At 37.5% G+C, this 15,806-nt stretch overlaps 1 protein-coding gene across 2 annotated transcripts; it reads right to left on the bottom strand.

The window, feature by feature from the left end:
• Positions 1 to 4,782: 4,782 nt before the first annotated feature.
• LOC131307994 (subtilisin-like protease SBT3.9) lies at positions 4,783 to 10,309 on the bottom strand. Of its 2 annotated transcripts, XM_058334771.1 has the most exons (11): positions 9,937 to 10,309; positions 9,746 to 9,837; positions 9,033 to 9,130; positions 8,785 to 8,940; positions 8,596 to 8,707; positions 7,213 to 7,756; positions 6,811 to 6,908; positions 6,456 to 6,695; positions 6,151 to 6,265; positions 5,839 to 6,058; positions 4,783 to 5,376 (listed from the first exon to the last, which is right to left on the bottom strand). In XM_058334771.1, exons 1-11 carry the CDS (start codon positions 10,030 to 10,032, stop codon positions 4,805 to 4,807), a joined length of 2,343 nt encoding a protein of 780 aa, XP_058190754.1. In that variant the 5' UTR covers positions 10,033 to 10,309; the 3' UTR covers positions 4,783 to 4,804. The 2 variants fall into 2 exon arrangements, with proteins under 2 accessions (XP_058190754.1, XP_058190755.1); XM_058334772.1 differs by lacking the exons at positions 9,746 to 9,837; positions 9,937 to 10,309 and having other exon boundaries at positions 8,781 to 8,940.
• Between the last annotated feature and the right edge of the window lie 5,497 nt (positions 10,310 to 15,806).

Below are 15,806 nucleotides of genomic sequence, written 5' to 3'. Positions count from 1 at the left end.
CATGGGAGGGGGCTTATGTACACAAGTGAGAGGTCTCAGATTTTAGTAGATGGAGTTACGGTTCTCCTAGTACCTAGAGCCCAAAAAAAAAAAAAAACCTAGGGTGCAAATCGATACATAACAAAAATTTAGCCACAGCAAAACCGCCAGCTTTGATTTGTATTTTCAGCCCTAGAAAAGCCTTTTTGAAACTTCGCCCTCAAAGTTTTTGACTTGTTTTACGGACGTAGATGGCTTTGCCGCGTCAATTGCGCCACCCTACTTTCCTCTTTCTCTCTCTCTCTCAATTGCGCCACCCTACTTTCCTCTCTCTCTCTCTCTCTCTCAAAAATGCATGAGCATGGGGTTGATGAGTAAAGAAAAAGAAAAGACTTGTTTTTTTTTTTAATAAGTTAAGAAAAGACTTGTTAAATACTGACGGATATTAATTATCAAAATACGTCATTGGCCGTCATTTTCCCTACGTGGATTGGGTGCCCCAACTCTCTTCCCATCACACATTTGTATGAGCTCCACATATTTCGTGATGGATTCTACACGAATGTGTGGTGAGGAGGGAGTTTGTGCCATCCATCTATCGTGTCTTGGCATTGAATAATGTTCCTAGGTCCCTTTGCAAATGCATATATATATATGATTGGATATTGATAATAACATAATCAGAAAATATTGCGTTTTACAAAAGTGTATTCATAAGTTCTAACAAATAAACAAAAATCCATCTCAATGGTGCGGTTATAAACATCAGGTTAGCTATACCAGGTTTCACAAAGCATATTACAACCTTGTATTATTTGCAGCAATAACATATTATTTGATTCACAAATCGTGAAAAAGGGGGGAAAAAAAGGGTGAATCATGCAAAGTTTCCAATAGCACACCATTGTGTTTCAATTCAATCGGGATTGTATATATCCGCAGAGTTTTAGGAAAGATTATTGGGTATTCTTTGAGTATCTCATCTGCGTTACACAATGTTCTAAAGGACTCTACCGAAATCGGATTCTCTACAAGAATTTTCCATGCAAGAATCCTACCTGAATCCAAAACTACATCATTTTCAAGTACAGTACAAGTTTGATTTCATCATTAGTTTGCTTCATAATGTACGAAATATTTCAATTTTCAAAGTACTTCAATAATCTCCTATTTTTGTAGCATGTCTCCAAACAACAATATTCAAAATACTGTGCAACTCTCTTCTCCTGCTGAATTCTTTTCTTCCCACATTTAATGTAGATCAATAATTATATATAAAAAAAAATATGAAAAATCGAAGGACAGAGGAATACATGTTTTCACTAATTATTCATTCATATCACTTGCATCGATCAATAGTACACTCTGTTTCATCAACAAAACACTTTCACGCAATTAAACTAGTTCAATCAAAAGTACATACAAGTAAATCCAAAAGGCATAAAGAAAATAGAAATGGTTCTAGAAGAACTGAAAATTATACCATATGAATTATCAGCTGAATATAATGAATACCACAATGTTGTCAAATTGAGAGACAAAATACAAAACCGGTCTAATGAGTGCAAAATTTATGTTGAATTCGTTGTTGGGATGGAGATTGGGTTCCCTTCATTTGTCATCTTATTTTTAAGAACCAAAATGATGTAGTTTTACATTTGGAGAAGATTCTTGTAGAGGATACGGACTCGGACTCGACCACCATATACATATATGTGAATCCCAACACTACTGAATTTTACTCTGGGAGATCCATGCTCCAAAACCCAAACAATTCGTTAACTCAAATTTGGCTACCGGATAGGCAGATACTATTGCATTTTCGAATGATCAAAAAAAGAAAGAAGAGAGAGGCAGATCATAACACATTCAGGGGTTGCCCTAATGGTTCGGGCAAATACGCGCCTTAAGGTCTAAAGTTCAATTCTCCACAAAATGAGTACCCTGAAGTAAGTGATGGGGGCCGTGACTGATGTGGCTGTGCTAACTCCTCTGGAGTTTGGGTTGTGCAGTCAGATCCATTCAGTGATCTGATTATAGGACTGGTACTCCGTTACCCAAAAAAGAGAAGAGAATGGTAGATAGTGGTACTACAGTACTATTTAGTCCGGGGAGATTATTTATGAGGCCACGTGCCTTGCCTTATCCGAGGTCAAAATGGACACATGACCCATTTGCGTTTTACCAGACAAATCACAAATACTAGCAAAGCAATGGACTTCGGGTTGGTATTGTACAATGAGATTCATGCTGCGCATTTTTTAGTCATCGGACCGTTTATTTGACGGTTCGAATCTCATCTCGATAACTAACGATCGATGGCTTGGAGGTGTGCAGTGTCAGCATGATGCTACGCATATCACTGCACAACACCATCCCCAATTCCAGCGGAAAATAGCATACTGTGTGGAATTATTTTTGTTTTCCAATTCCTGTTTAAAGTAAACTATTTTGGAACGAACTTGTGGCAAATTTTTCTCAAAGCAACCCAAGCTGCCATAGAACTCAAAAAATAGCGACGTGATTGTAACCAAACAAATTGGTCCATAATTACTGTTTCTGCAATTTTTTTTTTTTTTTTTTTGTCTCAGACTAATGACACTAAAGGCTCCGTTCCAAAACTAAAAAAAAATTCTTATGTTTTAAGAAGGAAATTTCAAGCTCAAAAATTATAGGATTATTTAAATATAAAAATATGCAATGAATCTTGTTTGGAAGATCTTGATGAGATCTTTTATACGATGCAAAAAAAATTGAAAAAATATTTTTCATTTACTTTATTTTTTAATTTGAAAATGTGAAATAAGCTGCTTATTTTTTAAGAAGGCTTTTGGAACGGGGCCTAAGTCAAATCGTTTTAACTAACTGGTATTTTAGCCGGTGTATGCAAGTAGAGTGACTTGCCCAAAAATCTATGAAAACATGGGCTTTAGTCCATTTTATCTACCGTTCCGCTAAGCTTCTTATTTTTTAAGTATTTATTTTTTACTTTACGAAACAGATAATACATCACATTTAATTCAAAAAATACTTATTTTTCTTAGCGGAACGAGCCCGAGTTAACAGGAGGAACTCATCCGAAGTTGCGCATTGATTTCGGGATAGAATTCTGATTGTGATATGAACCAGCCACTCACCCAACCTTTCTTGATTTCAGGAATTAGTGACAATTAAGTTACCAGCTGGCCAAGTGGCATATCCGCCAAACAAAAAAACTGGTGTCTTTTCTCTTCTAGTTCGGTGTGTTGTCCATCATATGGTTTGATTCACCTAATCAAAACATAGTTTTCACATTCTTAAACACCCTTTTTCACTAGATATTGAGTTCCGCATTAATATTTACACCGTAAAAAAGTGTCGTATCTGCTTTTTTGTTGGATCATTCTTCTTAAATTTGGTGTTCGGTCAATGATACAGGCTGATACACAAAGACGTCTCTTACAAAGCGACTATACGACGACTTTGTGAGAGACCTAGTTTGAGCAACAAAGCAAGTTGTGTCACCTATATTTCTCGGATAATGATACACCCACCGCGGCTCATCCACCACGCCGCCCACCGCACGCTCGCTGAGCTCACTCCGGCCACCGGACGGCCAATCCTAACCGACCAAAAATTCTATAAAAAAAAAAACGTAGTGGGCCTACGCGAGAATCAATGGCATCCGACATGTGTAAGTGCTCGATCTGAACTTCCAAAAATCAGATGATCCGAGCCATTAAAAAATGAAAGTTCGGATCGAGCACTTACACACGTCGGATGCCATTGATTCTCGCGTAGGCCCACTCGGTTTTTTTTTTTTTAGAATTTTTGGACGGTTCGGATTGGCCATTCGGTGGCCGGAGTGGGCCCGGCGAGCGTGCGGTGGGCGGCGCGGTGGATGAGCCGCAGTGGGTGTATCATTTCCGATATTTCCCTTTCAAACGAGAGTGTTTTCAACGTCTTGGGACTCTTGGCCTTCTTCAATGAACTCCACCCCAACTTTCTTCAAAAGTATCTGATCTTGTACTAAAAACCGACGAATTTAGCAAGCGATGCTAAAATCATGTTCCACTAAAACCAGCTAGTAAGGCTGAAATAAGTTGCAGAATCAATTTCTTTGAACTACCCATGTCTAATTTGGTAGAATGTCATTCTCAGATCATGTAACACTATGAGACAGTAATACTAACTCCCGTGACCATAGAACAAGTAAAATTAGTCTAAAGAAAATCATTTGTAGGGTCAACTGTTACTTAATCTGAAAGGGTTTTTACTAATTTTACCAGTAAAATAAACATTAAAGTAACTTTGATTAAAGACAATGAGATCATTTGATTGCTTTCACTTCATGTCATTCCGGAGCTTTCTTTTAACTTAAAGTAGACAAATTCAAAAGTGTAACTTATTGAACCAAGAATGAATCAGCCATATGCGAGAAGTTATTGGGTGCTTTTGGGCACTGCCACTTGGTGTCCTAATTTAGACATGATTGGTTCATTCTGCAGATGTTCGTACTCGAAGAACTTCTGCAGGGAGTCATCTACATTTAAGTCAAAATTCCTTGTCGCGGGTATTGCGGTTTATCGCCTGTTATTCAGTCGTACGCTTTGAAATCACAGCATTTTATTGCTTTCCAGTAAGAACCAACTTCTGCAGGGAGTCATCTACATTTAAGTCAAAATTCCTTGTCATGGGTATTTCGGTTTATCGCCTGTTATTCAGTCGTGCACTTTGAAATCATAGCATTTTATTGCTTTCCAGTATGAACTAAAATCTACGGTTTTCATAACAAACAACAGGCTAAGGGAAAGAAAAGCAAAGTCGAATAAAAATGATACATGTTTCATATTTCAGGATAGTAATATTCGATGATAGGTCGAACTATCAATGGTATTCTCACTACATGGGAACCATCTTCCCAAAATAGATTCCCAAATGTATATCTTCCTTGAATTCTTACTAGTGAACAAAATGTTACCTTGAACTTCAGCTTGTTACTTGTGAAATTGAAAGACAAGACTGAGGGCTGTACAATCACATTTACGCCAGGAGGAGCTTCAACGCGAGCAACATAGACAGATATTGCTGGACCGACATTGGTGACTGTCCTTGATACTGTCACACTATTTTTCATCTCCGGAATAGTGATAGATGGCAGATTTAGGTTTAGAAGTAAGTTCTTGGTTTTGCTCCTGCATTTATTGGGAGCCTTGGCTATATTGCTGATGGCTGTGTCGTTATACCCCATAGAGCAAAGGAACTGGACATAGTCTGGGACTTTCATGTCATATATGAGACCAGGAGCAATGGCTCGGTTAGGATCAACGTGTCCACCACCGTAGTCAAATGGGTCGGCTTTCTTGTCTGGAGCTCCCTCAGCCACCGCACTTAGACTGTACTCATCCTTCAAAGAGGCTGCAAGGAAGAGAGGGGAAGAGGGAGTCAGTTATGTAAGCAGAAGCTCTACAAACACATAAAATGCCGGTTTAGGGTAACGGACGTTCTATCCCAAAAGTTCTTGTCGCAATGCACTCCCCGCCATACAGTCATGTCTTGATATTTTGTGTAATAGGGAGGAGATTTTAGACTTTCGGGGTCAGAGGATTCGTGAGAGACCAAGAGAGTTGTAACTCGTATGCGAACAAGCAAAATGCCATTTAAATGGCACAGGATGTCAGGATCCTTTGTCTTCAATTTTTGTCCTTATGGCTCTCCTAGACGTATAATCATATCTCGAGATTCATTGCCTTGTTCTCTTCCCTTTTCAAAAAGCATTTTTCAAAAAATTCCCCCTACTTCCAACATTTCTCTTTCTAGGTTTCTGCAATGTCGTGTGATGGAGACAGGGGACACAGAATTTGGATATGAAGCTTTCACCTGTTGTGATGAGTGCAGACTTGATAGCAGCAGGGCTCCATGTGGGATGGATAGCTTTGAGAAGAGCCACAATGCCTGATATATGAGGACAGGACATAGAAGTCCCTGATTCAAATTTAAAACCAAGTGGGAGTTGATTTTTAGTGGTATCAAATGATTGGGAGGATGCAATAGGGGTCCAGGCGGCCAAAATGTTAACTCCAGGAGCAGCAACGTCGGGCTGCACAAAACATATATCTGTTATATGAATTAAAATTCCATCTTCTAGAAACAAGAAACACAATATCATCCCTAGGGAAATTACTAAACTACCTTCAAGACAGTTGGAGAGAGGGAACTGGGTCCTCGCGAAGAGAAGAAAGCAACTTCAGGGGAAACTTGTCGACCCACGACTGTCTTTGTACGGCTAAACTTCACAACAGGATCCCTACACAATGCAGTATGAGCTGTTTATATGTGGGAGCGATTGGAATCCATAAATCCAGTGACACAAGCAAAACCCACAAAGGAAATAAAGCTAACATGCCCGTAGAATATTGAAGGGAGGTGATTTAGAGAAATCACTGTTTCATTTTGATATGGTAAGTGGAAACACATTAAAAATCCATGAATAGTACCTTGTTGCTTCCATGTAGTTCAACAGATAAGTGCCCACTATAAAATCCACTTGGACAAGCGGGATGCCATGGGCCAACGAGACATCCTTTGCCGGATACTGAGCATAGATGACTCCCACACCTTGCATTTCTAGTATAGTTCTTGCTGCATTGGCTGCAGTCTTTTGTGACCGAGATTGGAAACAAAGAACCACCTTTCCTCTTGCTAAAGTTTCATTTAGGGATCCAGCATCACAACTTCTGTTCACATAATAGCGGACTCTTAATATTGGATTTTTATCTGCATTTTATTTAGCAAACGAAAAGAGAGAGATCATAAAGATTCCAGTTTACATAAGTCAAAATTGTTTTTCACCTTGCACTATCTTCGTCTGAATCAGCATATGCTATGTCTTCCCCATACACAATGGGGTAGAACTTGTTCATGTCGTTCCCCGTATACAATGCTTGACCCTGTGCAATAGAAACAAACTAAATTTGGAAGAAGAATATTGATAAACAACTGGTTGGTGTCTCACTTATCAAAGGAAAAAGAGTGCTCAAAATCAAACTAAAATGTGAGAAAAGACATATCAGATTGGGCAGGTTGCACTTCTCAATGCCACACTGCAAAGTGCAAACTAATGCCTATTCTTTTTATTATCACTCGTTACCATATCCTCCCCATAATGAATTAACTTGGGGTATTTGGTTTACAAAAAATGCAAATGTTAATAAGACCTAGAAGCATTAATAGACAGGGTTGTTTGTTAAGTACCACAACTGTTTGATTGTTCCCCATCATAATCGCAGTAGGAAAAGCTCTATCAATTGTGTTTGCTGCAACAGTGATCACCCAAGGAGCAGTATTTATCACTGTTTGAGGATATGGCCCAGAATTCCCAGCAGAGCAAACCACAGAAATTCCTTTGGCCATGGCATGAAAGGAACCGATAGACAAAACATCATCAACATAACTGGCGAGGGGAGGAGACGAACCCAGAGATGCTGAAATCACATTCACCCCATCGAATATTGCATCGTCAAACGCAGCAAGAAGGTCAGCAGAGCTGCAGCCGCCAGTAGACCAACAGACTTTGTAGATAGAGAGCCAAGCTGATGGAGCACCTCCTCTTGCTGTTCCTTTAGCTAGTCCCATGAAGCTCACATTATCTACTAAAGCCCCAGCTGCAGTAGAAGCTGTGTGAGTGCCATGGCCTGATGCATCACGGGGAGATAAATATTCAACTGCATCGCTTGTATTTATTTTTCCAAATTCAGCCTCATATCCTTTCACATACCAACGTGCACCAATAATTTTCCTGCCAAGTGTGTTATGGCACTGGGTTAAGGACTACATTCAAATTGCAGCCATTCTCAATTTTGGTAGCATTGGTTTCCAATAAGGAACGGTAAGGACAATATTAAGAAACAAGAATAAAAAACATGTTAAGTTATCTTTTTTCTCAGAATCTAGCTTTCAAACTACATGCTGTGTTGCTCATTTCTCATGGTTTTGTCATCAGTTGGATAAATGTGCCGGCTATTAAAAACTAAAAAAAGGTAAAATTAATTACTCCGATCAAAACGAACTTGCTAAATGGGAGGTGATCATCAGAGAAATGGCAATTGACCAGTAAACAGCTACTTCCGTTGCAAACTTGCAAGTTGCAACTGACGAAAGCACTAATGAGATTAAAAAAAGAAAGAAAAGACAATGGAATGAAAGGGAAAGAGAGGGCCATGCAGTTTTTTTCTCAGGGAATGGGCAATCTCCTTATCCTTCTCCAATTTGCTTCACTCAAACTCAAAAAAATGGTGCATGACAAAAAGTTAAGGACCTTTCCAACATTTGAGTTCTTTTGCACAGAAGGAACAAGTCGGCTCTTTCCTCAAGTTGCAAAGAACTACTTTTTCTACCGGTCTGTCTAATTACCAAAAGCATTTATTATTAAGACGTAGTTATTGTCCAAAATCGCATGACAGTTAAAACATGTGATTTTCAAAGTTGGTGTAAAACAAATTTGTGTCTTTGCGTGTTTTGAACTATGTAAATTGGGGAATTCTTGAACACAACTTGAAACAGACGTAAGTATCAGATAAAATCACTTCTTTCAGAGGAGTGCTTATTGCAAGAAAATAAAGAATGAAGGAATCGAACTTGTTACAATTGGAACTACTGAATTCTTCTCCTCCTTGGCATATCCCTTTCCAGTGAGAAGGAACCTTTCCCATCCCCACATCTCTAAAGCTTTCCGATTCAGGCCATATTCCTGTACAACAGAATCAAGCACCATAATAGAGCCAAATAGCTGAAACCAACAAACATCAACTACATTGCCATACCAACCAGTGTCCAAGATGCCAATAATCGACCCACCACCCGACTGACCCTTTTCGAGGATTCCATTTACCACCTGAGGCTTTACTTGCAGAAAATCCCAACTTCTTGTGGTTTGCAAACTAAGAATTCGGTTAGGAACTACGTGAACAATCCCTGGTAAATCTGCATTGGTGAAATAGCAATTGAAATAAAAATTAAATAGGCCTAAGAACAGTAAGGTAAACAGATTTCTCAGTTTTCCAGTACTAGAACACCTGCAATTAGTGCAGCTTGATGGGGTTTTAATACTGCAGCAAACCCTGAAAACCCATGCTTGTAGCTGTACAACATTGATTCCACGGCAGCTTCTCGGCTGCCAATCAGAAAACCCAAGCTCTTACTTTCAATTCTGACGCTAAGTAAGTGAACTAATCAAAATAACACAGTTGAAGTAACATAATTTTTCTGTGATAACACATTTCTACTAATCAAATAACCCAGCAACATGTTAGAATTCGTTGAGATGAGTTTCAATTTTCTTACAGCATTCAGAAATCTAATATATTTTTGTTAAATATTCTATTTGTCCTTTTAACTTTTGTTTACCCAACACCAGAGTTGGTGGCAAACTAATGAAAGAACAGCTTTTGAAGTATGAAAATGCTAACCTTAGTCCAATGGACAATGATTAATATGCAAAGAATGAATTGATATCGGTGAAAGCCGTATAGATATCCGGAAAAGTGCATTGATATCTATGGAAATTACATTGAAATTCAAACTTTGTTGACATTAAGTGTGTATTATCCACAGCCTAGTGGGTTGAGTTCAGCAAAACCATATTAATAATAAGCCATTTTGTCTTGAGAGCAACATATATCCAAACAGTTGGTGAAGAAAAGATAAATCCACAGACAATATGCACAAGTAGAAATGTGTGCAAACAATCATATCCTGCTACGGTTATCAGTAAATGTTAATGGATTACCTTCCAAGAATATCTGAAAGAATCCCATGGTGTGAATCTGTAACCAGCTCGGGCTCATCGTGTCGCCTCTCTCCCATGTACACAATATGAACCTGAAAGTGAATTCAAGTCTTAAATAACAGCTTCATGAGATAACCAAGAAAATACCCAACTCATTGAAGTGATCAAAATCTCTAAAACCCAGAACCCACATTGCTTGAGAAAGCAGATAGAACAATGCCCAGTTGTTGAATAACAAGGAGAAGAAGAAAGGGAACTATGGCTCTGAAATTCCATGAAGAAGCCATGAGAGAAGTAAATTAGGAGGAGAGAGGGAAAGTACAGATAAATGGTAGCAGTAATGTAAGTGGGGAGTGTTTTTTCCATGAAGTGAGAGTTGGGCCCAGCACAAAGGCGTGTATTAACAGCTGCTGGTAGTGTTTTTCTACTATTGGGAATTAGATTCCCCCATTGGATACTGGGACAGAGTGGGGCTGTTCACTGTTTTTTGTGGTGTGTGGTAGTTGGCCGCGTGGGATCTCTAGTTCAGGAGAGAGAGAGAGGGGATCAAAAAGGATTTTGGACGGTTTGTTGGGCTTAATGGTTGACGACCACGTCGGAGACAGTGGTTGACTTGAATTTCCAGAATTGGAATAAACAACAGATAGTGAAGTCACTTCCCCATGCCCATTTATTACACTTTTCTGCTGAACAATGATGCTTCATTAACTTACCAAAAAAATAAATAAATATATGATGCTTCATTATTATTATTTTTATGACAGGATATTCTTGCGTAATTTGATAAATTTTGGATTCTGTGGTTAATGATCGGATAAACGCATTAACTTCCGATGACCCTACGATTTGAAATGCTTGATCTTTCCTAGAATTCAATATGTGAACCACAAACATTTATATTTGCATTCGCATGCTCACTGTTTTTGCACACACTACCAAAATATGTATCCACTTGAAAAGAAAAACGTGGCTTGGTTTCTGTTGATGATGATTTTTCAATGGCATTGGGTTTTTCTTTTTTTTTTTTGTGAAGCCATTAGCGGAATGACTAGGAAAGTCTATATTACCAAACCCCAATTCAAAAGTGGATTGCAATTTGCATGATTTACTTGTTCAATTTAAGTTTTCCTCACAAAACGCAAGAGGTTCAAGTTCCTACAGGCTATAACAATGTTTGTTTTCCTTAACCACCACTTAGAAATGTAGTCAACTTTTCAGAAGGACCACTTCAATGGTATGGGGATCGCCCTTAAACACACTTTTGTCAAAATTAATTTTACTAGTCCATTCAAGTGGCCAAAGCAATCGTCAATAGTGGAATAATTACCGTGTCGGCGGCCCTCAGACATCTTGCATGTAGCCCACAGACATCTGACAGTCGGATCAATTTATTGCTAGATGTATCATTCATTTGATTTGGTTGTTTATTTGTTTGTGTATGTGTGCAATTACTGCAATATGTCTTTTTTTCGGTTGTATTAATTACACCCGTATGTTGTACAGTCCAATCATCAATAAATTTCTTGCTCTTCCACTAAAAAAAAAATGGCCAAAGCAACATTATGAATTATTTTATTTTATTTTTTCACAAGCATGATGGTGAAATTGTGCAGGGACCTGAGGAAAAGATAAAGAAACAAATTAAAAAGGAAGTAAATACAAAGATATTCTATTCAATTATTTTCTTTAGTTGAGTGGGCAGAAGATAATAAAATGAATTAAAAGCATTAAACAGATTTCCTTTTCTTTTTTATTTTGTGGTTATCCACAAAACCGAATATGCATGCCACAAACCAAACATGTACCAACTAGTGATTTGATTTCGGCAATTTCCCCTTCCCATATTCTTTTGGGTAAATTTCACTAACACCCCCTGAAGTTATTCTTAATGATAGACACCCTTTCACTTATAAGAAATGACTACAAACTCTTTGTGGTTTCAATATTTATTTCTTCGACACTCCAACCAACTTCTGTTTGACCAAACACGTAATAGTGATTTATATTGGCAAGTTCATCCATTTTAATAATAAAAATCTCTCAATTCCTAATTTCTTAGACCCACCAAGCAATAAATTTGTCATTGCTAACCAAAGCGGTTCTTTCAAAGAGCAAAAAACCAACCAAAAAAAACCTAATTACCAAATTTGATCTACTTCTTCTTCTTTTTCTTCTAAACAACTCTTTCAATGGGTAAAACAAAGTTGTATTTTGTTTCAAAATATATAATGGTTGATACTCACTCCGTCTTGTTTTAAATTGAGTACTTTAATTCGGTGAAAAAAAAAAATTGAGATATATATTTTTGGGATTTGAAAATGCACGAATTCCTATAGAGGACATTTAAAATGGGACTGAAGGAGTAGTTTTTTATTTTTTTATTATTAGAACCAATGAATGTCTAGATATAACTCACTTCTAGTCATCCCATCGCGTGTTTGAAAAGATAATTGTCGATTTGGGATATCAACGAAGCACACATAGAAATCACAACTGGAATTTATTGTCATTTCTAAGGTTATCTACAATGGTATAATCAAAAACTAATTGTTGTTAAAGTTAACAATGTTGGTGCAAGAGATGGCTCACAATTGTATAATCAAACTTAGGCTCCGTTCCGGAAACCTTCTTAAAAAATAAGTACTTATTTTGCCATTTCTCATTCAAAAATAAGAAGGGTCATTCCACAAAACCCAAATAAAAAGTTCCTTTCACATTTTCAAACTCAAAAATAATGTAAATGAAAAAAAAATTCATTTTTTTTTGCACCGTATTGAAGATCTCAATGAGATCTATCAAACAAGATCCATAGTGATAGGAAAATTATTTGCGTAAACACATGATTTTTGAGCTTGAAGTTGCCTTATACAAAAAATAAGACTGTTGCTATGATAATGGGCGCCGGCGGAGGGAAATCGTACCGACGGCCGCGCCGGGCCGTCTCCGGCCACCGGACGGCCTATCCGAGCTGTCCAAAAATTCTATAAAAAAAAAACCGAGGGGGCCTAATATATACACAGAAAAGGGGTGCTTGGATCAAGCACCCTACACACCTCGGATGCCGTTGATTCCCGCGTAGGCCCCCTCAATTTTTTTTTTAGAATTTTTGGACGGCTCAGATTGGCCTTCCGGTGGCCGGAGACGGCCCGGCGCGGCCGTCGGTACAATTTCCCTCCCCGGCGCCTATTGGTACCTATATGAATTCTTCAAAAATAAGCACCTCCTTCTTATCTTGCTGGAACAAGCCTTATTATTGAACAAAAAATAAGTTCTTATTCCATTTCTGGAACGGAGCCTTAGCAATATTCTTAGAAATAATCAAATTTTGGGCTTTGAATAACCAAAACTAACAACATTTTTCAATAATCAAAATTTGTGAACCTCACACCACATAAGTTAACTGGTTCCAAAATTTGTATACACACGTGTTTCAACTAGTATTTTCTTCTTCTCTTCTTCGCCTGCTCTATATCTTCTTCGTTTTTCACCCACAAACTATTTCTCTTTCTTTCCCCCCAAAAGTAAAGCTTATATCTTTCGATCATCTACAATTCAACTCATCATTGCCGGATTAAAGTATTTCATTCTTCTTTCCCGTTTCTATTTTATTCCTTTTTCGTTCCTCCCCTATGACTGAGTACATGAGGAACCTTATATTCTTTTCCAAATTCAGGAACACATCTAATTTTTTTTAAAAGATTAAGAGAGTGGTGGATTTGTGATATTAGTTTGGTTAAATAAGCTATAGGAATAGGAAGGAAAAACAAAGTTTCGGTGTTGTTTTGATAGAGAACACTAGGAAGAACACCATATTTTCAATATATTTTTGCCCAAAAAAAACGTAATGGAAGGAAATGAATAACGTAATGTGTGTGTGTGTGTGTGTGTGTGTGAAATTGTAGTGGATCCCTTATTTTGGTTATAGACTGGAAGTAACCATTGTAGATCTCGACATTGTTAAGCATAGCAACCTCTTAAATGAATAATTAAAAGCTGATATGTCAACTTTTAGTTATTTATTTTTTATTATACCATTGTGGATGACCAATATGTGCAGTGGATGGAAAAACCTTCAGGGTGGTGAAATTTTCCCCACTCTTTTATTGGAAATTAAGCCAGAGATCAAATTAAACATGTCAAATACTGGAGTATTATTATTTAGGTGGGTTTCCTGGAACCTTCCTTTCCTCGGGTACCAGCAGAAAATCACAAAACCCACAGATCCAATTGCATGCACTAAGGAATAATTGTGGTGGTTTGGGGGACCTTGGATTGGAAATGACCTAATGGTCATTCAAATAATTGTACAATCCTCCTATTCCTAGGAAAATGGAGGGCAACCACAATCCCACTGCCAGCCAAACAAATGATGGAATAAGTGAATAACAGTACATAGCATTCCTTGGGAGTTGGTGGGGGGGGGAGAGCAAGTTTCATCACAAAGCATGATCCACAGGTGCAGTCAATACATGAATTCAGTGTCCCGTTGCTTTCATTTGAAAGTAGCACAAGGAAAATTTGTTTAATTTCATCCTCCTCCTCTTCTTCTTCTTCTTCTTTCTTAAAGTTTTAGTTCATTCTTCTTGTGATGGAATTTTTGTAAGCCTCCGAACTTTGAAATGAAATTGCCTTCTTGTTCGAAAAAAACAAGGGATTGCATGAAGCCCAACGTACAATTCAAACCACAACACGTGTATGACCAGCCAAATAGCTAGCTCCATAATAAGGATCATATATACTAAAGAAATAAATATAAAATAGAACTGTTTTTGCCTAAAAATACAAACATGAGCACCTCTACAGCCGTTGATCGCCTTCAAGCTAAGATCGTAGCCGTTTGATTAAAAGAATGTTTCCTTAAGTTATACTTTGACCTGTTGTGATAATATACACACTTTCCTTTCCAATTTATTACCTTTTAATTTGGAAAGAATGAAAATTTGGAAGGAAGGTGAAAGAAAATCTAAAATTGGTGTTTCCTAATCTTATTTTGATGTTTCCTTATTTCCAAAGGAAAATCAAAGGTAATCTATATATAATATGGAGCAATGGTTTTTGAATTCTTTATATTTTGGACCATCAGATTTGTACATATTTTTTCTATAGCTGAGATTTACAGGTAGTAGAGCCAGCAATATATTTGGAAATAATGAATATTTGGAAGAAGGATGAAAGAAAAACTAAAATTAATGTTTCATAATCTTGGCCGCATCGAATTGTACTTGGCCGCATCGAATTACTCTTGACCGCATCGAATTGCACTTGGCCGCATCAAATTACTCTTGGCCGCATCGGTTGCACTTGGCCGCATTGAATTGCACTTGGCCGCATCAAATTGCTTTTGGCCGCATTGAATTGCACTTGGCCGCATTGAATTGCTCTTGGCTGCATCGAATTGCACTTAGCCTCTACTAATTACTCTTCACCGCAAAGAATTGCGAGACCATAAAGTAATTTCATGTGGCCAAATGCAATTCAATGCGGCTAAGTGCAATTCAATGCGGCCAAGAGAATTCGACGCGGCTAAGTGCAATTTGTTGAGGCCAAAAGTAATTTGTAATGCTCCTCTCGCATGAGGTGGGATCATACGTATATCTGGGACTCACCTCAATAAAATGGCGTTAAAAAGAAGGGTAGACCTATGGTACACACCCCTTAATAAGTGTGTACCGTACGCACCCTCTTTATATTCTCTTGGATTGAGATAATCTAATCTTAACCGTACAATGTTTTAATTAAAAAAAAGGGCAACATGTCTAACCGGTCATCACTTACTCTATTGTTGAGTTTCTCTCTCTTCTATTTTTAATGGGCTTTCAAATGTAGTCCAATATCAATTTGGGGGTTTTAGGAATAATTTTTTTTACTTTCTAAACTATTAAATTTAAAATTATGAAAACAATAAAATAATTTAAAACTAATTTAATAAACCAATAAAGTTAGACTGTTCGATATGATCAATTTTTTAGTCCAATTTGATCAACATGACATTATTAAATAATAATGTCTTCTGATACGTACTTGTCAATATTCGATAATCTTTGATTTTAATAACAATGTT

The sequence above is a fragment of the Rhododendron vialii genome, chromosome 11a, assembly GCF_030253575.1.
Source record: "Rhododendron vialii isolate Sample 1 chromosome 11a, ASM3025357v1".
NCBI classification, from domain to species: domain Eukaryota; kingdom Viridiplantae; phylum Streptophyta; class Magnoliopsida; order Ericales; family Ericaceae; genus Rhododendron; species Rhododendron vialii.
This window is presented reverse-complemented; position numbering and strand designations above follow the sequence as displayed.